This window comes from Lissotriton helveticus, chromosome 6 (assembly GCF_964261635.1).
Source record: "Lissotriton helveticus chromosome 6, aLisHel1.1, whole genome shotgun sequence".
NCBI classification, from domain to species: Eukaryota; Metazoa; Chordata; class Amphibia; order Caudata; family Salamandridae; genus Lissotriton; species Lissotriton helveticus.
The window spans coordinates 1373917300-1373942054 of NC_136067.1; the positions used below are offsets into that span (position 1 = coordinate 1373917300).

At 42.9% G+C, this 24755-nt stretch overlaps 1 protein-coding gene across 1 annotated transcript in view; it reads right to left on the reverse strand.

Annotated features, from left to right (window-relative positions):
- RSPH3 (radial spoke head 3) overlaps positions 1-24755 on the reverse strand; it is a 124622-nt gene that overhangs the window by 66771 nt on the left and 33096 nt on the right. The window contains exon 2 of the mRNA XM_078646992.1: positions 19734-19821. Coding sequence (XP_078503118.1) covers positions 19734-19821 — 88 coding nt within the window. The remainder of the gene's footprint in view (positions 1-19733; positions 19822-24755) is intronic.

A 24755-nucleotide genomic window follows, 5' to 3' on the forward strand; every position in this document is an offset into this window, starting at 1 on the left:
TATTCTCTCCAATTTCTTATAAATACATTTAGTGAATGATTTAATACGCTGGCTTGTGCCAAAGGGTTTAGTATTCTGCATTCTTATCGTGCCTAAAGAAGACATAGTAAACCTTGTAAAACTTGATTTCTCTTAAATGCTCTGTAATGCAAGGAGCTACAAATTGGCTGGTGTGAATGGTGGCTGCTCATGCAAACTGAGTCTGGGAAGAAAGCATTTTTTACCTTCACCTTGGGTGCCTTTGCAAGTTCTCAGCCAACAAGGTTTGTTTTTTGTTTTCTCCTTCATGCAGTGTTTAGTCTCTAACCTGGTGATCTTGGAGCTCCTCGTCTGGAATTAACTTCCTGACATTGTTAGATCTATGTTTCTTGTCCAGCAAAGGCTCTTTCCAAACATAAACACCAGCTATCAGTTGATCTATTAAATTTGCTACTTTTCAGATTTTAATTTGTTCCACTCCATCATGTACTGCAGTTGTGCAGCTCTCTTCCCATATTAGGGAGATCATCTGAATTTTTTTTATTTTTTTTACGTTCATGTAGTCCGAAGGAATGTGAATGCACCTTTTGCCTCCTATTGTAAAACATATTGGGGCCGATTAGGATGGCGGACGGACTTGCGTCCGTCCGCCATCCCAGAGGTGGAGGGACCGTCCGCATGGGCTGCGGCGGTCCCTCCGTGCAAATTAGGATGTGACCGCCACCCTGGCGGTCACATCCTGGATATTTAACATTGCGGCGAGTGCTGCTTCAAGCAGCACCCGCCGCAATGTTAAAAATGCATGTATTACATTTACATGCACAAAGCGGCAGGCACCGCGCGGTGCCTGCCGCTTTGTGCATGTAAATACTGGGGGGTACCATAGGTACCCCCCATGTGCACCACCCACCCGCCTACACCCTGGGGGCCCGCAACGGGCCCCCAAAATCAAAAGTACACATGCTTTTCCACGGCGGAAAAACCACCGCGGAAAAGCATGTTTACTAATGCATCCTAATTTGGCTGGCGGTGTCTGATAGACACTGCCAGCCAAATGAGAGCTTTTCCGCCGCGGTTGTAATCCGACCGCGGCGGAAAATCAGCGGACAGAAACCAAGACCCACCAGCCATCGTAATGCGGCGGTGGGTCTTTGGTGACTCCGCAGAGGATTTTCCGCCTCCTCCGGGCCAGCGGTGGCGGAAAATCCTCCATCCTAATCGGCCCCATTGTGTGTAAATGCAATTTCTGTCATTACAATAAAAAAATCCACCTCCTATGAAACTGTCTAATGCCTCCTGGAGGTTTTTTTCTAAAGTAAAGTGAAGATACTGAGAGCAGTATCATTTGAAACAGGAGCAATGATTTTAGGCAGTATCTTCATCTTAACACCTGCAAGTCTCCCCAGCGACGACAGCCCTGACATATGCCAGGTTTACAATTCATTCTGTACAGTCTTTTGCAAAGGCGTTTAGTTAGCCAGTATTAGTGGATCCACCGCATAGCTCATGTAGTAAGTTCGGACCACCACATGCGTTATGGAGTAAGCTTGGACCGCCACATGGGCTATGAAGTAAGCGTGGACCACCACATAGGTTATGGAATAAGCTTGGACCACCACATAGGTTATGGAATAAGCTTGGACCACCACATAGGTTATGAAGTAAGCTTGGACCACCACATAGGTTATGGAATAAGCTTGGACCACCACGTAGATTATGGAGTAAGCTTGGACCGCCACATGGATTATGAAGTAAGCGTGGACCACCACATAGGTTATGAAGTAAGCTTGGACCACCACATAGATTATGGAGTAAACTTGGACCGCCACATGGATTATGAAGTAAGCGTGGACCACCACATAGGTTATGGAATAAGCTTGGACCACCACATAGGTTATGAAGTAAGCTTGGACCACCACATAGATTATGGAGTAAACTTGGACCGCCACATGGGTTATGAAGTAAGCATGGACCACCACATAGGTTATGAAGTAAGCGTGGGCCACCAAATAGGTTATGAAGTAAGCTTGGACCACCACATAGGTTATGAAGTAAGCTTGGACCACCACATAGGTTATGAAGTATGCTTGGACTACCACATAGGTTATGAAGTAAGCTTGGCAGAAGGAATGGAAACTGAAAAGCAACCCCGCTCTGCCGCTACAGCCAATGCAAAGAAACAAGTATTTGTGATCATGCACCTTGAGGATTTATATGAAAGGAATGCGTTTTTACATCTTCAGGCCAGGCTTCCTTCTTACAGAGATAATCTATATATAGGTGGTCCTTGTTAGTCTATAGTGCTACACTGAACCAGAGATCTTCACAGCCTTCTGTTGGCGAATGTCTTCACGTCTTGCTTTGTTTTTTTTTGTTTTTTTTTGTAAACCTTTATTGGTATAGACAGGATATACAAATCTGGGCCTACAACCAAACTGGCCGGCCACAACACGTGAAAGCAGTCAAGAAGTCCAGAATGAAGTTACAGAATCAATCATAGAGGAACGTAAGCAATACAATCTTTAAAAAAAGGGGGGGGGAGGAGAGAGGATCCAAACGGCCAGCAAACAGGAGCAATGAAGGTTATTTTTTATAATAGGGCAAGAAGGAGCATGACAGGCAGGGCGACAATATAGAAGAATCCGGATTCCCAAATCAAACTATTGGTAACAGAAGGGCTAAAGGGCAGCCATGCAGGAATGTCAGCACTGTATATATCAGAATAAAAAAACAGGGCCATGAACACAGTCAGTATATAAGTAAGAACGACTTTGTATCCCCACCACCCAGTAGCACATCGGAAACAAAACAAAGGGGGCCGGAATAGCGACAACACCCAGACTAACCCGTCATACTAACCTTGGGAGAGAAGGAAAAAGGGAGGGAGGGGGGGGGGGGGAAGAGGAAAGAAGAGAGGGAAAGAATAACACAGACTGAAAGAAAAGAATGCCGCGCCTAAACAAGCGTCCCGTAGCAAAGAACACATAAAAGAGCGATAATATCAACAACGAGGAGGGCATGGGAGTCGCAATGGAAAGCAGCAGAACTACAAAAAGAAGAACAGCGACATTACAGACCCCACCCCAAACATACCACGGAAGGCAAGGACAGACGCGGCACTCCAGTAAAGAGATACAAAAGGGCCATAGAACTGAGGAAAATAAAACATCAAATAAGACCCAACCCACCCATCTCACCCAGCACCCCTGCAGAAGGCTATGGCCTACCCTCCAAACAGCGCGCCTGTCGCCCTAAACCAGAACCCGAAATGTAGTAGAGACAAGAGAAAAGAAGAATATAGAGACAAAAAAAGGACATCAAGACAAAAGAAATAAATGGGAGGGAGGAGCAAAAGAGCAGAAACAAATACGGTCGGCCACCGCCCTCCACCCAACCATACGAACATATTATATGTGAACCAGAACGACACAATCTCGAGCACCAAAAAACGTACAGGGGGGTCTCCCACAGAACTAGAAATATGAGCAACTTCGCCACAGATCTGTACGTCAATAAACCACCGGGAGCCGTGCATCTCACCCCATCCCTTTTCTAACCACAGTTACCACCCACCACAGAACAGCGTGAAGTAAGCAACACGATGCGAGGCAAGCACACAATTGAAAGAGAGTACGAGCAAAACGTAGGCCAGGGAGGGCAATCAATAAGCAAGTGGGCAAAAGTTCAAATAGGCAGTTCAAATGTCTCAGCAATAACAACAAGGGCAATAATAGACAGGAGTTCAGTCTTGCCGTCAGGAAAAGCGGGGGTTTCCCTGCAAAATAGAAACACGACCTCATCAAGGCAAAAACAGGCAGCGGTCCACCATTGTTCTCAGGCACCCGGGGAGGATCGGATCCCCGCACGACATCCAAGTCCCCAAACTCCAAACATCGAAGAGCAGGAGGTTCCAAATCCACCGGCCAGCAAATCCGTCGATGGATAGCGACAGTAACTCTCGTAGCGACCGGGGGAGGCGAGGCGGTGGCATCACTGAGACAAGAGGGGACCATGAAGGAGCGTTCACCCAAGATGGCGGTAGAACGAATCGAGTCTCCCGGAGCACCGGGGGCCAGGGCCGCGCGTAAGGATCGTAAGGCATCAAGAACGTCTCCAATCGTAGGCTCACGCACACACGTCCAGGCCCCCGTGCCGTCCAGCAACTCAAGCCCGTCATCACGAGGAGACCCACAGCACAGGTCGTCGGTAGCCATTTTGTGAATTCAGCCTCCTCACCACCCTCCGCGATGCTCGAAACAGTTCACAAATGCGGGCCTTTACAGATTTCCGGGGGGTCCCAGCAATGGCAGCCTCCGTGAAAAAAGGATATTCGCCCAAGGCGAGGGGCCGTCTGCAATATCGCTGGCGCTCCACTCGAACAGAGTCCGAGGACGAGGGTCCAGGGTCGATGGACGGAGCAGCGGCGGGGGGACCCCTTCACACGATCAGTCCACGGAGCACCGCGTTCCGCACCAGCCTCACGGCCGTCAAGGCGGGCCCGGATCAGGATCACCGGGATGTTCCCACAACGGCTCTCACCAGTGGCGCAGTCTCTCGGCCGGGGCCGACGGTCACCACAGCGCCATGCCGGATCCGATAGGCGAGGCCCCGGTCTCAACACCACGAAGGCCCAGGTCCCTTCGGGGGGCACAACTTCGGAACCGCAGCACGCCGGAGTCTCCAGGCCAAACGGTGAGTTAGAGCGAAACGTTGCGTTGCTATTTCTTCGAAATTGTGTCGTCTCTGGGCAGGATATACAACAGGATATGCGAGTCAGGCCAGAGGGCTGACGGAGCCGAGCTACAAGGCGACCATTACGCTCGCGAGCTTGGCTCCTCCCCCACGTCTTGCTTTGTTGCATGATTATGCTAGCCAGACTCCAAAAGAGGCTTCTCCTCTTCACTGAAGGAGCAGCACTGGAGCATTGGAGGGTGCCCAGTACCCTGTCTTAGTCCTGGTCCTTCAGTCCCATTTATCCCATGCTAGCAAAGAGACCTTTTCACTCTTCTGATGGCATTCTTATGCCTATTATTTATAACCTCTGGTAGTCACATGCACGGAATTAGGCCTACTATATCAGTATAATTCCTTTTATTTCTGAGACTCAGTCTAGATGCAATTTTTTCTTTGTACCTTCTTAGGATCTGATTCTCTTTTAAGTCTCTTTCTATTGCGATACTTCTGGTTACTACTACTTATGGCTAAGAGTAACCCTCCCAGAGTATCTTGGCTGATCTAGCCTGGTTCGGATATACTTAAAAAAGAGGTTTATATTTGTTAATGCAATTTTGCTTTTCAGCTGTGTTGTTGAAAGTCCACATCACAGTAGCACTTTGTAGCCCTGCTCCAAATTTCATCAGTTCTGACACACCCTGCATGTCTCACGCACAGGAGGCAAGAATCCAGAGTTCCGAAGCAGGTACTCCACAATTTAAAGTTGTTAAAAACATAGCATTTGCTCAGTTGGATGTGGGAGCCACCCATAGTGGTACTCCTTTCAAAGGGTGTGACTCCAATCCCTAGACCGAGAACATAACATGACTGACTGTTGGTGCTCGCCGAATGAAAATAGCAAGTTATATGACTTCTCAAACCACCCCTAGTTGGCCATCCCTGGAAATTCTGTGCATTCTGTTCCTACTGGAAGCGGTCACTCGCCCCAGAGTGTGAGATGCCTAAAGGTGCGGTATGAAAGTGTTGTGCAGGTGGATTTGAATACACCAGGCTGAGGGTCTTCTAGCCCCAGAAGGAGGGTTGCCAAGACAGATAGCGTAGGCTGGGTGTATCCACAGTCATCCTGCACTTCCCAGCGCTGCTCGCACCTCTCCACCCTACATATGACTTTATATCCAGGTTCTCAAGCATCTGGTTTAAACCAACAAACCAGTAATGAAAAAAGGAAGGATCATCGGTGCTCCTCTTTATGGTTCACAACAGTTTGGTCACTCTGTGTCCTCTCAAGAAACATCACTTTGATGAAGATTGTGTCCAAGAGACTGGCATCGGCTAAAACCTGAAAGAGGGTGGCCTTCCAAGCATCTATCCCCACTTCCTGGGATAAGCTCGGACAGAAGACGATGGGGACCATTAACAAGTACCTGGTTTGATGAGAGACTGTCAAAGTTGATTGCAATGAGCAGAGCGATATTATGGAATGCCTTGGCAGAATCTAATAAACATTGTGATATTTTGTGATGGCTACCGTCATCATGGAACCTAGGCATAGAGAATATTATGAGCTATTCTTTTGTAGGATTCATGTTTAAGCAAGATGCACTTAAACATAATTGGGTCCCCCACAATAGTGGAAGTGGTGCAGCTGTTTTTCTTACTCCGATGATACAAGTTGGCCCTCTGAGCCAGTAAAGGTGTTCATCTTTACTTGCAGTGGAAGCACTGGATTGCATGATGGCAGAGGTTATTGCATGATGGCAGAGGTTCATTTGTAAAAATATAAGTGCCTGGGCTCTCGTCAGGAAGCACCTTGCACCCACCCATTTCTCCTGTTAGTGCTACTTTAACCCCTTGGCTGTGGCGGCAATTCCACCGCAGCGCTAGGGGGAAGGGAGGGCCGCGCGGCGCTCCCATGCTCGTGACGGAACCGCTCCGTCACGAGCCTCGGGCGCGCTGTACTTGTGACGGAGCGGTTCCGTCACGGCCCCGCCCACTCAATGGAACGCGCAGCGCAGGCGCGCCGAGTGGGTCGTGACGGAACCGCTCCGTCACCAGCACAGCGCGACCGAGGCTGGTGACGGAGCTGTTCCGTCACCAGCATGGGAGGGGTTAAACAGACCCAACTGCTAACCATGAAAGTGGGGAGAAGAAATGGCACAATGGCCAGAGCTGCAGACTTTGGAGCTGGGAAATCAGGTTCGAGTCTCGGAGTCCAACATCCTGTGATTCTGGGCAAATCATTTAATCTCCCTGTAAATGAATGTGTCCTTAACTAGCGCTCATGAAAAGTACCGGTGTTGATGATTAAGTGCTGGCTTTGAGCACTGGAAACCGCAGGCTCAAATTAAACACTGCATGATGGACTGGAAACTGGCTTACCTGCCTGCCTCGAAGGACTGCAGTAAAGTTTGCTCTGAGAGGAGGAAGATTGGCAAGCATGCTGAGAGCCCACCTTACTAGACCTGGAGCGGAGGCCAAGTTGTTCATGTGCCTGCACTGAAATCACTGCCCAAAGTGTCCAGTATTGAAGGAGCAGAGACGAAAGACCAGTGCCGCTGCCCAGCCCAACTGAAGATGACATAAATGTGTATGAATGTATGTGTTATTGTGTCGAGCAAACACAGCCAAAAGGCAGTAGAGTGCTTAACAGGACCAAAGGCAAGGATACAGTCAAGTGATTGAGAAGGTAGCTGGGTTCTGCGAGCAGAAGTGCACTGTTAATGCATCGTGATGTAGTGTTTTATAAAGAGGTGAGTCTCCAACTCTTTCCTCAATTGGAGCAGGATTGGGCAGTCTTAGTGGATGCCGGGATAAAGTTTCAGATCCTGGGTGTATAGACGTTTTTTTCTTTTTTTACATTCTTTGTCTCACGTCTTGATGGCACTCTGGCTACGTGTGTGCAGACAGCCACAAGAGATAGTGAGCTTGCCAGGCAGATAGCCGAGAGCAAGCATTCTCAGAGTTAACTGCAGCCAGGTATGAGACTGAAGAGCTGACGATATAAGGCCGGACTGGCCGTACCGGGCTTTTCCCCTGGTGGCTAAGAGGGTGGGGGACTGGTTTTGTTAGTGGGGCCGGTTTTGTAGCAGTTTTAAAATCACTGCAAAGTTCTTGTATACCCAGCAGTTTTTGGGCAACAATAAAAGTGTCAAGATAACTCTGGTGATTAATGTACCTGCTGGAGAGAGATGGAAGTTTTATCGAGTGGCAGTTTTGACTCATCTAAGATAGCGCAGAGGAGTTAATATGCCTGCTGCAAAGAACATGTACCATGAACATCAAAGAACACTATTTTATTTACACATCTCAGTTGGTTACTGCCTTTGTCACATAGATTATTTTGTTACTGTGCAGTTCATAAGTTGCAATTGTAATCTAGCACAGTGAGCTGTGAACTGCCATCAAAGAGCATGGTACAGGTTAAAAAATTATGTCCCCCCCCCCGTCTTTCATTATCCTGACTGAAGTTGCTAAAAAAGGTTTGCTTTGCTAGAAATACATTCTTATTATAATCACTGAGTTATGTTCTGAAGCCTCATTTTGTGCATCTCCAGACCTAGCACAAATGCCTACCGGTAGGGATGCATGGGAATCCTACACCTTGTAGTCCCCTTTGCCTTATGTAGCATTTTGTAAACACTGATTTACACAAGTATGAGTCATTGTCTCTATATGTGTACATGACCTAAAGTACTCCGACTCGCTACACTGGTAGTAGTAGTACTATAAACCAAATTAAATGCATGTGGAAGAGGGACGATGAAAGGTACTGTTGGCTGGTGATAGTGAGGGAATCACTGATGAGCCCCAACAAAGATTGGTGTATTCCGGTGCACAGTAAGGTCAACATTTACCATGCTTTAAACACTAATAATTAAATATATAATGACAAATGTGTTGTAGAATGCACCATTTTAGGTTTAAGGCACTATGTTATTCGCATAAGATCTTGACACATCAAGCCCCTGCAGGGTTAATCCACCTTCCGGAGCCCTACGTGCCTGTACGTTTGCTGCGATCAGCTGACCTTGCGCTTGTTCGCGTCCCCCGAGTTTGGAGAGCGAGGGCCGGAGGCGGCTCCTTCTGTTACATGGCGGCGAACCTTTGGAATTCACTCCCTGTCTCTATGAGAGTTACGCAGAACCATCTGGCCTTTTGAAAAGCCTTAAAGACCTGGCTTTTCCCTTACCAGCTGTTTAATCTCTATGCTGATCCCCGTGTTGGCTCCGGCTTTTGGTCTCTGGTTTGCGCTGGGACGCCTCGAAGCTGAGGCAGCTATGCGCATTACAAATTGAAAAATAAATAAATACATTTTCCCCCAAATTTTCTTGGGCGAAAGAACATACCAAAGCCCTACTTTGTAGTGGCCAGGCTCACTCGCTGCACTCACTATGCACCGTATGGGGGCTGGTCTGACAACATTTCCCAGGGCTGCTTTGAGTTCCCATTCCAGCCCTGACAAGACACCGCAGGGTTGAACCACTTTGCAGCACAGCTTGGCCGAGGTGCTCTTCCTCCCCTCGAGGATGGAATGCTTCACAGGGCAAAGGTCGGGGTGTTTGGAGTTCCCCCAATATTTTCAGGGGAAAGGGGCTGCCTGCATTTCCAAACACTGTATGCATGTAACCTGGCCTCAGGACATTTACACACCTCAGCAGCCCCCTTATTTGTGGGAATGGCCCAAAAAGGGGAGCTATGTTTTAACCTTTTATCTACGAAACCGATAACTTGACAGCCTTGTCGCTTCTATTGCTTAATGAACTGGAAATGTAAAGCACATTTGTGCTTTGAAGCTGGATACAGAAAACCAGCTGGACAGAAAACATGCTTTAAAGCCAAGTTTAATATTTAAAATAAAATACACCGAGCACATTTTGCTCACTTATTAATAGGCAGTTTAGAGATGTAATTACCAAGTTCGATCAATCAGGATTTATTAAGGGCGGCTAATCACCGGAAAGGCCGTTATTCATTTTCGAGCATAGCTCCACATTAATGTGTGTAAAAATTACACGTGATCTTTACAAAAATGTGAAACCAAAAATGTGCTTGTGAATATGTTAATTTGATGTATTTGTCAGGTCTAGGGGCATGACATTACTTCCCATAACATCCTCGTGAATTGTACATGATAATTATCCGCGCTATTTCCCCTAGGACTTGGGCCCTGGTGCTTCTGTCGAGTCAGTGCCTATTGCCACACATACTTTCGTGCCTTTGCAGCAGCGGAAATGAAGGGGGGACTTTGTGCTGATCTGATGGCAAAGGGTTTATCGAGTTGCCACTGGAGGGCAGTATTATATAACAGAACATTTCAGACTTGCTAGCACAGAATACATCGATATTTATCGAAATATGTGAGTGCATCTTCCAAGACACGTGAATAGGATTTAGCTTATGTACACGTGGAATAAATTCTCTTTTAAATGTCGTGCACTTTTGAATAGTAAAATAAGTTCAGTTGTATCATTAGGTTTCGCCTGCCCAGCGAGTGCTTAAGAAATCTTTTATAATAAAAGAAAATCTTAAAAGGGGCTTACAGCCCGCCCACAGCCAACCCATTGCTTACTATTCGTAGGCTTTGCCTGTCGCTCTCGTTTTCTTGCTTCTCACTGGTCAGGAGCAGCTTTTCACGTCATCAGTTTCTGCTTCCTGACTTCTTTCCTCAGCTTCAGCTGTTTTGGAGCTTGGGCCACGTACGGTTTCCAGCTGGTGGCTTGTGGCTGGTGGCCAGTGTCCTTCCACTGGCCGCACTTCTCAGTTTCTTTAAAAAAAATAAAAATCTTCACCACACTCCATACGAGTGCATGTGTTCTGTAGCCTTCCTGCACAGAATGCTTAGAAGGGATTAGGTTTCATCTGAATACAAACCCCCAAAGTTTGAATTACAGTAAAAGCTGTTCTGCATAGCCCAGGGGCCTCCTTCCTCATTGTGGTATATGATGGAAAACTTCTTTGGAAATCCATTTTTAGAAAGAGGTGTGCAGAATACAGCAGGCCGGCCACGGGTCTTCCTTCGGTGCCCAGTGTGTTCAGGGGTGCCTACAAGCAATAATGCCCTCCCCTTGACCTTTACTTCCAGCCACTCTCTACGCTCCATTCTGGTTTCCTTTGCTCGCCCAGGGATCCCCAAAACACTGGTGTTGTCCCTCAGAAGTGTGAGCCCACTGCTGTGTATGTAAAGGCTGAGTACTCTTAGTCCAGAAGTCCACCCCTATCACAACTGTTATATTTCTGTCATGGTACACAGAACACAGAGTTAAAGGTACAGCCCTCTACAGATAACCTTTGTGTTAGCATAAAAGTTCAGCGCCTCATATGGGACAATAAAAAAAGCAAAAGACACACAATTGATGGACGGAATACAGAACAAATCAAAACATTCACCCCAGTCAAGAGATCTGGGTTAAATCCATCATTCTTTTGCTCACCATACCACCCCAGTTTAGACCTGGTCATATTCAAATCAGTCTTGACCCTGTGCCTCATGGGAACAGTCCAGCCCGAACTGCCAAGCCAGGTCCTCCCTGGACCGGAAAAAAGCATCCTAGGACTGGTTTCGGGGTTTCACCCCTCTTCAGCCAGGATAGCTTGATTTCAGTGGCACAGTGAGCCCAGGACCCACGTCTGGGCATACCTGGCGCACTTAGGGCGAGAAAGCAAAAGACACACAATTGATGGACGGAATGCAGAACAAATCAAAACATTCACCCCCAGTCAATAACGATGGATTAAACCCAGATCTGTGACTAGGGTTGAATATTTGACAATGTTCAACATTCTGTCCATCATCTTTTTGTGTTGCAATTTCACCCTAAATGGGAAGGGTATGCCCAGACGTGGGTCCCGTGCTCACTACGCCACTGGAGTCAAGCTATCCTGGCTGATGAGGGCTGACAGCCCGAAACCGGTAACAGGATGCTTGATTCTGGTCCAGGTGAGACATGGCCTGGCAGTTCGGTCTGTACTGTTCCCATGAGGCACAGGGTCAAGACTGATTTGCATATGGCTATGTCTGCACTGGGGTGGCATGGTGAGCAAAATAACGATGGATTAAACCCAGATCTGTGACCAGGGGTGAATGTTTGACAATGTTCAACATTCCGTCCATCATCTGTTTGTGTCATATGGGACAATAAGCACTGCATAAATGCAGCAACAGTAGTATGAGATCAATAAAACCGCAACGTATGTTTAGCGCACCGTTCGTGGCGATGTTAATATTTCCCGGCTCGTTGGTAATTCTTAATGGCATAAGGGTGCATTAACTATCTGTGCTGTGTTACTCGACTAATAGAACCAATATATAACGTTTTTTCCCACCAGCCTGATATTTTTAACTCAGTCTCTATATAAAAATAAAAAAAACACTCCGATATTTATGCCTTCTGGACAGGCATAGATACTATCAGTGTTCCCATGTATCCATCGGTCACAGCATGCCCCTTTCCGTAGCGGGTTAGGGAAGAACCCTATGATGAAGCATGCCACCAAGGGGTAGTAACCCTGGTGGGTGAGGGTTATTTAAAAGGAAAAAAAATCTTTCCCATTATGAGGTTGACGTAATATTTCTTTGTCAAAAGAGTGACTCCTCTTCATTATTTCCAAGGGGAGAAGGCAAAGAGAGCCAAACAGAAGGCCTTGAGCTCCCTCCAGTTGGTTGAATAGACGCTTTGTGAGTTTGTCACCAGACACTGAACCTGATGCGAAGACATCCAGGCTTTCCAAAACTTTTTGTTTGCATTCGTAGTAATCACAGATGGAAGGGGGAGGGCATACGGGCATCCCTTCAGGAGATGCCACGGGTCCAACCGCCAGGCCAGCTCTTTTCATTTCCTCTGACACCAGAAGATAGAGCCACATATCCTGAAAGGTGGGATCCCAGAACTGAAGCTGAAAGCGAAAGTGCTTGTTCAGGTGGCAGCGAGCCCAGGAAACCAAAAATATAGTTGCTGCCAAATTCCCTTGAACTCTCAATCAGTCTCACAGCCTGGGAAAGGGATCTCAGAAGATCTGGAATATGGGACTGAATTTGGCATGTGCTGCCATCTAGAAGAGTAACCGTACTCCAATCTGTAAGAAATCTGACTGATAAAAACACCCACCAGCACTGGGAGCAACTGAGACTTCTGGGTGTTGACCAGAAAACCGCGAGACATCAGCATGTGCACCACTCGATTTCATCTCAAATGGGAGGGCTCGTAACTGGAAGGGAGACCCCCCCCCCATATCTCAAAACACAGAAATATTTGATGTGCTTGATGAATAGGTACATGCAAGTGAGCATCCTGCAAATCGAGGGTGGCCAGAAAGTCTTGAACAGAAATCAGAGGATTGATGACCTGTAGCATTACCATGCAGAATTTAAGAGTCTTGATCCATTGACTGAGTCTCTTTAAATCGAGTACAGGACGGGAGCCCCCTGAGACTTTCCGCACCAAAAAGAGGATAGCATACACCCCCTGGCCCTGTTCATCCTGGGTAAAAGGTAGTATTGCCTTTTTGAGCAGCAAGGTTGAAATACCATACCACAAGGCCCTCCACCGGACAGGATCTCTGGGGACAAGAGTAGGGATGCACCCAAGTCTGGAGGCAGGGGGTCTAACTCTATATAGTACTAGTTATGAATGATGTTCAGAACCCAATGATCCGCGGTAGAGATCTCAAACTATGGGAAAAAATCCTTCCTCCAACCACATCCATGGAGGACTGGTATAGTCAGGAGCAATGCCTCAACAGGCCCACCTTATTGGATCCTTCCTGCAACCTCACTGGTTTACGGGGCTGGCATTTCTGATGTTTAGCAGAATAAGACTTGGAGTCTTTCCTGGGAAAATTCCTGGAATGCCTAGACCAGTGTCTGAAGGCCTTCCCAGCAGATGATTTATAAGACCAGGAATGTTTCATGTCTTTGAACGATTTCCACATCATGTCACCAGCTGGTCACTGAAGAGCTTCTTGCCCTCAAAAGGTAGTTTCAGAAAAGGGGCTTTCTCAGAGAAGTCCGCTTTCCACACCAGGAGCAACAGATTCCAATGAGCCATTACCACTGAACTGGAAGTGACCAAGGCCACTATGATGATATCCGAGGAAATATCAGTAAAGAGTTTCGACTATTGCTCCATCTGCACCAGGATGTCTGAAACATCTACACCCTCCTGATCCCTCCAGATCCGGATTTAGAACCGTCATCAGGGTTTAGTGATGATCTGTCAAGTAGGGGAGCTACAATAGAATGCACTTTTATACGCTTCCGCTTCCTCCAAAGGATAGGACTTTTGTAAGAATCTTGGAATCTGAAATTGATCTGGCTCCTTCAGACCCCTCAAAATAGCTTTCTTGATCTTGGGGTAAAATGGTAAACCCACCAAAGCAGGGTTACAATATTGAAGAAAGAGCCCCCCAGCTTCCTCGTCAGCTGGGGGAGGATCTAACCCCATATTGTCCCAGATATGCCACAAAATAGACCCCAAGCCTTCCATGGAAATAAAGCTTCCTTCAGAAGTACTGGGCTTATCCAATAAAGAGTCACTATACGTACCAGATTGTATATCTGAAGGTTTTCTCTTTCTGGAATAAGAAGGCTTGGCAGCTAAAGCCCTTGCCACGACTCATCAATCATAGCCTGCACTTATGCCGCTGCCAACCTCTCCTGAGCCTCTGAAGGGCAACTAAAATGCTGTAAAGATCCCTCTCCCTCCTTGCCCTCAGTAGAGGGAGAAGTAGAATGTCTATGCTTCTCAACCGCTTCCCCTCCCATGTCAAGACAAAGAATGCAAAAGAAACAGCTGTTTAAATCAGACTTGTAAAGGCCACCGGTCCTATTGGGAAGACCTCCAATAGAAGACAGGACAAAAAGGAGGATAAATCAGCAAAACCATAGCAACGCTACAGAATAATAGAAGGGCATGCACTGTGGACAATAGAGGGTGGTCTACTGGCAGCATACAAGGCCTGAATAAATGGGTACCCCAATAAAGAGAAAGATCCTGTGAGACCCATAGCTTCCACAGAAGGGACCCTAGTTTTGTGTTTGTAATAAAAATATCAAAAATAAAAGTACAAAAAGGCACTGAAAAAGAAATGGCTGCATGAATCATTCACACACAGCTTGAGCAATGTAGTGTGGTCTACTGGCAGCATACAAGACCTGAATAAATGGGTACCCAAGTAAAGAGCCAGGTGTTGGTTTTGGGGATTGACGTCAGCCGGCGTTCTCACACGCCACTCCTTCTCACTTTACTCTCCACCCCCTGATGCATGATGAAGCAACAGGTGTCAGGAGGGAACAGTTCAGCCTGAACTGCCAAGCCATTCCTCCCTGGACCAGAAACAAGCATCTTGGGACCGGTTTCGAGGTAACATCCCTCATCAGCCAGGCTAGCTTTAATCCAGTGGCAAAGTGAGTAGGGGACCCATGTCTGGGGATACCCTGCCAAATTAGTGCGAGCAAAGCAAACACAAGGAAATGATGGACGAAGCGCTGAAACTTTTCAGGCACTCACCCACAGTCACAGGTCTGGGTTGAATCCATGATCTTTTTTTAATAATTATTTTTATTGAGAGTTCATAAAAGCAAGATCAACATTTACAGAATAAGTTGGTAAAAAGCTTTAGTACAATACATGGCATATGTTTATACATAAATAATCAACGTTCAAGTATCCATGACATAAATATGAAGTGCAATAAATAATTGTAAAGTGCGGAAGTGCTTAAAAGTGTATATAGGCAGACTAGTGATTATGTATGTATCTTTCACAGTTCAAAAACACTTCAGAACTTTTCATATTTTTTGAACGCCCCTGATCTAAGCGCGTATTTTCTTTCCCTGCCCTGCCCTGTGTTCGTGTTAATTTAGCCTTCCATGTCTGGAAGGACGGTACTTGATTGGGTTTCCAGAGCTGTAATATAAGTGATTTAGCTATTAGAGAAGCTATGAAAAGAAATTCGTCATATTTGGTGTTAATCGCTGAGCAGCCTAGAACAGGGACTAGATCATCGAATATTATAAGAGTTTTAAGCTCAAAAGAGAGGTATTTTTCAATTTCCCTCCATAGTGGTTGGATTTTAGAACATTCCCAGACGATGTGTTTCCATGTCCCTTTTTCCTCACATCGGAAACATTTATCGTCTACTATAGGAAAGATATTGTGGAGATAAGAGGGAGTTCTGTAAATCAACCATTTATTATAAAATTGCATGCGTTTAAAATTAGCGCCGCAGAAAATTGTTTTATTAAATTTGTTTATTTTGTCCCAAATTTGTTGATTAATTTCAATATCCTCCCCTTTTTTCCACCTCTCGATAATCTTATTCGAGGATTCCTGCTTCTTGTCCTCTTTTAATATTTTAATCCAAATGCTCATCTTTTTTTGAGTTCTGTTGTTCAGTGCTGTAGAGATATTTTCCTTAAAGTAAAGATTTCCTATATCCAGCTCTCTGAGTATTAGATTCAACATAAAAAAGGACCATTTCAAAACGGAATGAGAATGTCTCACCTGGCTGGCAATTTGATCCCATGTCTTCCAACTGTTACCGGCCAGGAAGTCTTCTATTTTGTCAAAACCATTTTCTTTCCAAAGATTTATTATTTTCATATCCATACAACCCTCTTCGCCTATGTTAAAGTTGTTCAATTCAGTTGTGTTACTTATCCTAGGAATTGAATGGGATTTCAAAAACTGGGTTTTCTGTCTAAAAATCCATTGGAGGGACTTGTAGCGGATTTTCTTTGGATCTTTGTTAACTCTAATCGGATCAATTATCTTTACCTCTGACAACATCTTCTTAATAAAATAATTGTCTGCCTCGTTCGTGTCTAAAAAGAAAAACCTAAAACTATGGTGTGCAAAAGACGCAGAATAATATTCCCTTATGTTTGGGAGGGATAGCCCTCCTTGTGCAAATGAAAAATATAAAGTGCTAAGTGCAAGTCTAGGAGACTTTTTAGCCCAAAGAAATGAAGATATTAGGGAATCTATCTTTTTAAAGAAGGAGACCTGAATAACGCAAGGTGCTGCATTAAATAAGAGATTGAAAAGAGGTAGGATCGAGATGCGTATCAGTGCTGCTCGGCCCATTATGGACAGGGGTAATAGATTCCAGCGTTCTAGAAGAGACTCAACCTTTTTTAGCAACGGTGAATAATTAAGTGAGGACAACTCGTCTAAGTTATCCGAAATAAATATTCCCAAATATCTCTTCGGCGTAGGGTTGTAAATTTGCCTAAATTCTGGTATTAAAGTGTCTACAGTGCAGTTTAGTAAAATAATTTCCGTTGAATCCATCATCGTTCTTAAGCTCACTTCGCCATCCCAGTTCAGACACAGCTATATGCAAATCAGTCTTGACCCTGTGCCTCATGGGAACAGTCCAGCCCGACGAACTGCCAAGGCAGGTCTTCCCTGGACCAGAAACAAGCATCCTGGGTCCGGTTTCGGGGTAACACCCCTCATCAGCCAGGCTAGCTTGAATCCAGTGGCAAAGTGAGTAATTTCATACAAACCATAGTGCCGTCATTTCACATTAGTAGTAGTCATTCCGGTCACTGAGAATTTGGAGGAAGTCTTTCCATTGGTTGGGTAATGCAGCCTCACGTCTGTTCAAAGCAGGAGTCAAACTTTGTTGCTTCAGCAACATCTTGAGCCCTAAGGTTCAAGGACAGCTAACAACAACAACCCTTTCAACTTATTCGTAAGCCCCTGCTGTGTAATTTATTTTTTCAGTTGAGACCTGGGATACTCAGACAAGTAGTCGGATGAGTTGTTGTTGCCAGTTGGTACCCAACCGTTTGGAGTTACAGTACTGACTTCTCTATGTGGGGGAGGGAGGTGCCATGCTGTGCCGCGCTCCCTAAAAAGAGATATGAGCGGTTTATAAACCATGTTAACTTTAAATACATAGCCATGCAAGTATAAATGAAAATGGGTAGCCCCATTTGAGCAAAGAGCTTCTTTTCTCAATGTGGGCATACCTTTTTCTGCAAAGGCAATTGGATTCCACTTGTCATCACATACCCGTTGCACGAGTACTGCGCCGGGCCCAATTGGATGGGCATCAACAGCTAGTTTGGATTCCTTAGCAGGATCAAAGTAGGACATTAATGTGTCTTGCAGTAACACTTCTTTAATGCCCGTGAATGCTGTCCCCTTTGCCGATCCCCAGGGTCACTGCGTGGACTTGAACAGGTTACACAGCAGGTCCGCCAGGGTTTCCAAATTAAGAATGAACCTCTCACAATATATTGCTAGTCCCAGAAGAATAGGTGGGCGCATGCAAGGGACAAACCCTCCTATTTGGGGGTTGAAATGGAATGTATCAAGATTTGTAAACTTAATTGCAGTCATCGAACCCCAGTTGGAAGATGTCCCTGAGAAGGCAGTTTCCTCTTTTGAAGCAGTATCGGCAGACTCAGGAGGCTGTACCCCAGATGCGTTCCTAAATGAGAAATATTTTTTAAAGCCACACCTGACCATTTAATAGATACAGGCTACTATAAAAGAAAATCTGTATGGGAATGTAAATGTAGGAATGGAGTTCTGCTATTCCATACAGGCTTCCATCCTTGCATTCACAGTCAATCACAAGCAAGGGGTAACAAATTGCAACCTGCTTAATTAATATACTTAAGGCAGGAGGATTTCTGACCCCCATCTCCAAATTGCATGCGCAAACTATTTGGTGCGCAAATTGCACACCTCTGTTTTGTAAATGGAAATAGTACAATAGGTCTGATAACTTCTCTTTATGTTAGAAAAGTCCACATCCAATAATACAAATGGCATTATCAGTATTCCCTGGGTTGTGAAATAGTCTTGATCATATAGCATGCTAGGTGTACACATTTTACATTACATGATGAGGGAGAAATTGAGTGACTACAACATGAATAGGGATCGAGGGTTTGAAATAAAGCAAAAAACAATACTGGCTTGTTCAAGGTGCCAATTTTGTTTCAGGCTCTATCTCCAGTAGGTTCTCTTAATTAGACATAGAACCAACTGGCTTCAATCAAGTTTTCAGGTGTAATTAATACACCAGACCTTTATTGAAAACATTTTAAGGAATAAAACCACAGAAGAGATAATATACACAATTTTTTTTCTGTGAATACTTTATGTTTAATGTGTTAGTGAATTGTTCATTTGAAATGTGTCTTGATATTTTACACTGTACTCCATGTGATCCTGGGGCTTGGTCTACCATCTCAGCAAGGTAGCAGACTGAGGTAACTAAAATGCTCTACTGAGACTTGTGTATTGTGAAAGTCAAATTTTTAAATCACCCCAGTAGGCTGATTCAGTCCTTCATCCCTTAGAAACTGATAGTTGTTGCATCCCATCTGTTATTTCCACCAACAGACAGTTCAAGTGTTTGAGTGCATAAGACAAATATTTAGCACATTTATGTATAGCTCTATTAGAGAGCCTCTTTTGTGACTCTGGTTATTCACTACTATGATGTTCCCAATGTAACCACATCATAAAGATATTTGAGGCATTAGCTATGGCACAGCTTTTGGATGGGAGAAGGTGGGTCACTTACATGTTGGAGAGCTGCTGCCAGGTCAAATGTAGTGATTATTTAAAAATGATGCTTCTCGCAATGAGAGAGTAGAACTTGAACACAAAGACCAACCACAGAAAAGGGTCAGAAAAAGGAGATGGAATTTTTACCCAGAACTCTACAATAGCATTACATCTTCAATTTAGGCGCCTTTCTTTGGAGTTAAAGGTTGCCCTTTGAAGAACATATCCATAATAATTAAGGTATGATGGCAATCTTTTCCCTTTGTTGGATGAGTTATTTTCACTGCTAAATTTCTGAAGATTTAAAAAGGGGAATAGAAATCCCAAATGTGGCTTTATCTATAGCTTTAAACGAGGGGAAATAGGGTTAAGACCCTCTCCCACACATATTAAGACAGCAAAAGAGCAAGAGTTGTCCAATACAGTTACAACTTCCGTACACATGGTACATATATGAAGTTTTAACTTTTATGGTGCAGACACTGACTTGTAGCATTCATTCAAATTTTAACATGAATAAAGATTATGAATCAAAGACACTGTACTTACCAGAGGCAGAGTACTTTGTGCATATGTGTTACCTCGCACAACTCTTCTGTCATACATGATGTTTCCATATTGAATAGCTTCTTCTAAACTGTAATTAGAAAAAAGGAATTGATAAATGCCATGTCACAGCGTGTCAATTATGATTGTTTTGGATTGTTCACTCTTTGGTGTCATGTCAAGGACACTTGTAAGACAACCACACTGAGGCTTATCAACTGAATGACTATGTTTGGACAAGAATGCACTCTACATAATTCTAACAACAAATGCTGGCTTCAAATACTATCTGAGAAATCAAATGTTTAGCTGTACATCTGTAAGATTTATTTAATTTCATGATTCTTGTTGGTAAAATGACAATACAACACGTCAAGGGAAAACAGCAGTACAGCATTTTGAAAACAATAAAAAATCTAAAGATATTCTAAGCAGAATACGCGTGGGAGTAGGCATTTCTAGGATGTTTGATGAAGGTAATTTTTTAAGTAAAGCAAAACTTGGATAAATGAGTAAAGACAACTGCAAATCATTTGTTCCACTAGAAACTGAAAATGTAATATTTTAAGCAACAGCAGCTCTTAAAACAGGAAAGTCGTCTTGGTAGAACTTGCTTAATATGGAATTTCAATCCAAGCTTAGCATTGTTTTAGTATAATTACTATGGAAGGTACATATAAAGTTATTCTTAATCAAAAATAAAGGAAAACTTTGAACAGATTATCCAAAATCTTTTTACAAATATAGAATCCACACAAGACCAACATGTGTTTCACGTTACAAGGATTGTTTCTTTAGGGGCAAACATTCAATGCAACATAACGATTCTAAAACAATACATAGATAACATATTTAACAACTAAAAACAGAGAATCAGTTAGTCACATCACCCTTTCAGGTCACAGAAAAGTTACCTAGCCTTTATTACAGTTTAGTTGTATCAGTTTACACAAGATATGTATCTCATAGCAGAACAGAGTAATACAAATTCAACTCATCAACATAGGAACGGTAAGTGGGTATATAGGGCGAGTCCATTGCACTGCAATGGATTATTCCTCATTCTTATTATATTTCTCTCTTCTTATAATATGTATTTTAATCTCTGGTCTTATACCTTGCTTTCCCTATCCATAAATTATAAACAAAATCTCTAGATCCACTGTATTGATCATCTTGTTTTAAAAAGATTTACAAACTCATTCTTCATCAAATTCCCAAAATTATTTTCAATATAATTATTAGTCTTGAATAGATAATGCTCATAGTATTTCATATGTGTCCCAAGAAACAATAAGGTGGTCTCTATTAGTCACACAATGCTAGATACCCACATAATTCATTTATTGCTAATTTTGGTGTACTACATCTTTGTGTTACAATATATCAAACATCTCATGTGGGGTCTCTCACAAACCCTACAATCCCTAATACCATTGACAGTATATGAGCACGCCTTACAACCACAAATTAAAGTTCCCAATTTCTATATCATTAGATCAAACGTAATCACAATATACAATGCCTACATATCCACTTTTTTGGTTTGCTATATCTTTACATAATAATATATCACATGGCGTTATGTAGAGTTTCCCACCTACACTATTTTCATTAATACCATTGACAGTGTACAATCATGACTTACAACTGCAAGTTAAAATTCTTGATTTCTGCCTCATTTGGTCAAAAGATAAGCATACAATCTCATATATTCTCAATCCCAATCTCTTTCAATCACAGTTTTGTGCTTATCTTGTATCTACATTCTATATAGCCATATCTTATAGTCTATTATTTTAAATTGTCATAATCCTATATATAACCATATAGCTTACAAATATCAAACAAGCATACAGAGTATCTCCTATCTTTTTTAATAAGTTCTCACTTTTATGAGATAAACGTTTGAAGGACTGCATACTTTCCAGTACTTCCGGATATCAAATTCTAATGTCCTATGACAATAGCATTCACTGTCTACATCTGCTAAAATAACATCAACTCTGGCATGTACCTTTTGTATTTTTAAAGCAGTGAATATTCAAAAATATATTCAATTGATCTAGTATTGCATATCACTACATCATTTACATAGCTCTTACTAACCCTATGTGCGGTGCTGAAGTGCAGTTTCATTACTAAGTTTTTTCTCTCAAATTCTATAATTACTGAAAAATTGTATTCTAAATCAGCTTAGATCTCTTTATTGCATCTGGCATAGAGTTGTTTTAGCAAAACTCGCTCTCGAGAACAAAAATAGCCACCCTTATATACATGTAGTGGTTCAAAAGGGCTGCTGCCTTGTATTTTTGGCATTCTTCCCTAAGACTCTATGATCATACCAGGAGTGACCTCTCCTATGTTCTCACTGTTTTTATATGTCTAAAGTCTCCAGCTGTCTGAAGGGCATAGTTTGATATCTATAATCCTATGACTTTAAACAAGTATACTTGCTAAGTTAAACTTCATATTGATTCTGTAGGTTAACAAAAAGCTTCACAATATCTAAAACAAAGTATGCATTTGAATTGACATATGTTCTAATCCTTTTTCTTAAAATTAATGACAATCAAAATCTGACACAAATTAATAAAAACTTAACATCTAATCACATCCTTGCAACTCATGAGAATCGAAACTCTGTCTCTACAGGGACGTTCAATTCATGCAGTCTGTTGCAAAGTCATTGTGGTGTTGGATTATTACTATCAGTAGTTCAATTTAGTTTTTTTTTGTCTACAAGAGAATATCTGATCCAACTAATAAAGAATGCAGTAAACCTTTTCTAGAGTAACTATCACACAAAGGTTCATCATGAAAATAAATACTAATGCTATGCATCTTAACTAAATATTTCATCATCAAGTCAAATCAGGTTCAATTGTGAGTCGTCTAGTATTGAACCCTGGTTCCTATTCAACAGGCACTATTTCTGGGTTAATCAGAAACACCATACTGCTATCTAGTTATCTATATTAATAGGCAAGTAAAAAGTGGTATTCTGTCTACCGAAATGTTTTTATAGAATATGGTCTTAGTCTGTTGAAATATCTATGCAGATCATTTATATCAATTTGTTCTCTTCAACATTCTCACACTTTTCTCATTTGTATTGTATCCCTCAAAAGTATATGAACAGATGAAACTTATGAAAGTAATTCTGAAAACTCATCTGATCTGTTCTACTAGACAATACAATTCTCTATATATAACAATGGCATCTATGCCTAATTCCCTTCCTTCATCATTTTCCAAGGAATTAATTCAAGACAATCGATCTTTAGTAACTGAACCAATCACATCCAATAATCTTTTGAATATTAATAATTAATGTACACCTTCAATCTTTTCTTAGAACGTTAGTTAGTCACAGCTTCATGAGTTCAGTTACAAAGTTAATGTTATCTTTCTATGTCACTTCAATTATTATCTATTCAGAGTTGCTTACAATGTGTTAGAATGTCTGTATTTCTTCTTAACTTCAGATTTTTATGATAAATACACACAGCTTTTATCCAAGTATACTCTAGTTAATGTGTTCTGGTAAATATACTTACAGTTCCTCATCTGTTCTTAGGCCGATCACAGTTGATTTCAACCTATATATCCACATAGCTTCCAATTTAGATAATTTTAAATCTCCATTGCCCCCTCTTCTAGGTGGATGAACTCAGATCATATCTACAAAACGTATTCCTGAAGTATCTGATTACTTGTGTTTTCTATGTGCATAACCATCAGGTATCTTCCGTCTTTTGCCCTAACATCCTATATGCTCTTACCATCTCACTTTGTGAATTTCTTATTGCAGCACCAACGTATGTCTTTCCAGAAATACAACTGATAATGTAAAGAAAAAATGGTATTACAATATCTAAATTATCATATATCATATTCTGTGCTTTTTCACTATCTGTCAATGTTTTCTGTTTATTAGTGCTTAAAGAACAACACACAAAATGACTGCATTTAAAGAAACATTTTTCAAAGCCAAAAGTACAATTCGGTGCTGTATATCTCATGGTATCATTTAGACTCAGCATAGCTTCTAAAGTAAAATTACGCCTGCATGTGAGCAGAGGTCAAGTAGTGGTGCATTTGGATATAGCAGCAGATGCCAATGTCTTTTGAGCACCTTTTGTACTTTCTCATTCTCAGCAGTATAATTCATTATCAATCTTAACGTTTATGCATCTGTATACATACAAAGGGGAAAGATAATAAATAAAAAAAAATAGGGGGTACCCTTTTTAACACTAGGCTTGTTTTGTAGCTGTATCAGGCTTTTTGACTGCCCCCGGCAGTACAATGCGGTGTAGGAGGGGGAGGGTTGTTAGAGGACGTAAATCTGGCTATACATCAGGCCGGAATAAGTGTGGGAGGGTTTTCCAGGGGGGGGGGGGCACGGGCGGGGGTAATTTTGAGTGGGGGGAAAAAAATTGTAAAAAATCCTCATGAGTCTGCCCTTTTTAAGGTTTTTACGTGTCCAAGTTTGGCATATTTTCAGTTCCAGTTTAATAAGATTGCCAGGTGGTTGAGCCTAGTATTCCGCGATCATGGGAGGAGCTGTACAAGGTTAGGGAGACTGAAATAACATCATGACCTCCATTCAATACATGTCCTGGAATGTCAATGGTCTGCGCGTGAGGAGTAGAAGAGACCGAATTCTACAATATTTGAGAGACTCCCCCGCGCAGATCATTGTCATTCAGGAGACACATCTCCTTAAAGCTGAGGTCACTGCAATACTAAGAAAGCAGAGATGGATTGATAAATGTATATGTACGGATCACAATGCAAACATCAGAGGGGTCCTCTTTATTTTTAAAAAATTAGCGAAAGTCCAGATCTTGGACTATAAAGAGGATCATAGTGGGAGATAGCTTCTACTGAGAATCTCAGTGGATGGCTGGATCTGTACATTGGTGGGATATTATGGCCCTAACCTAGACGATCCTTCTTACTTGGATATCATTAGGAATCATTTGGCAACCTCCCAAGACCCCGTAATCTGGGTGGGCG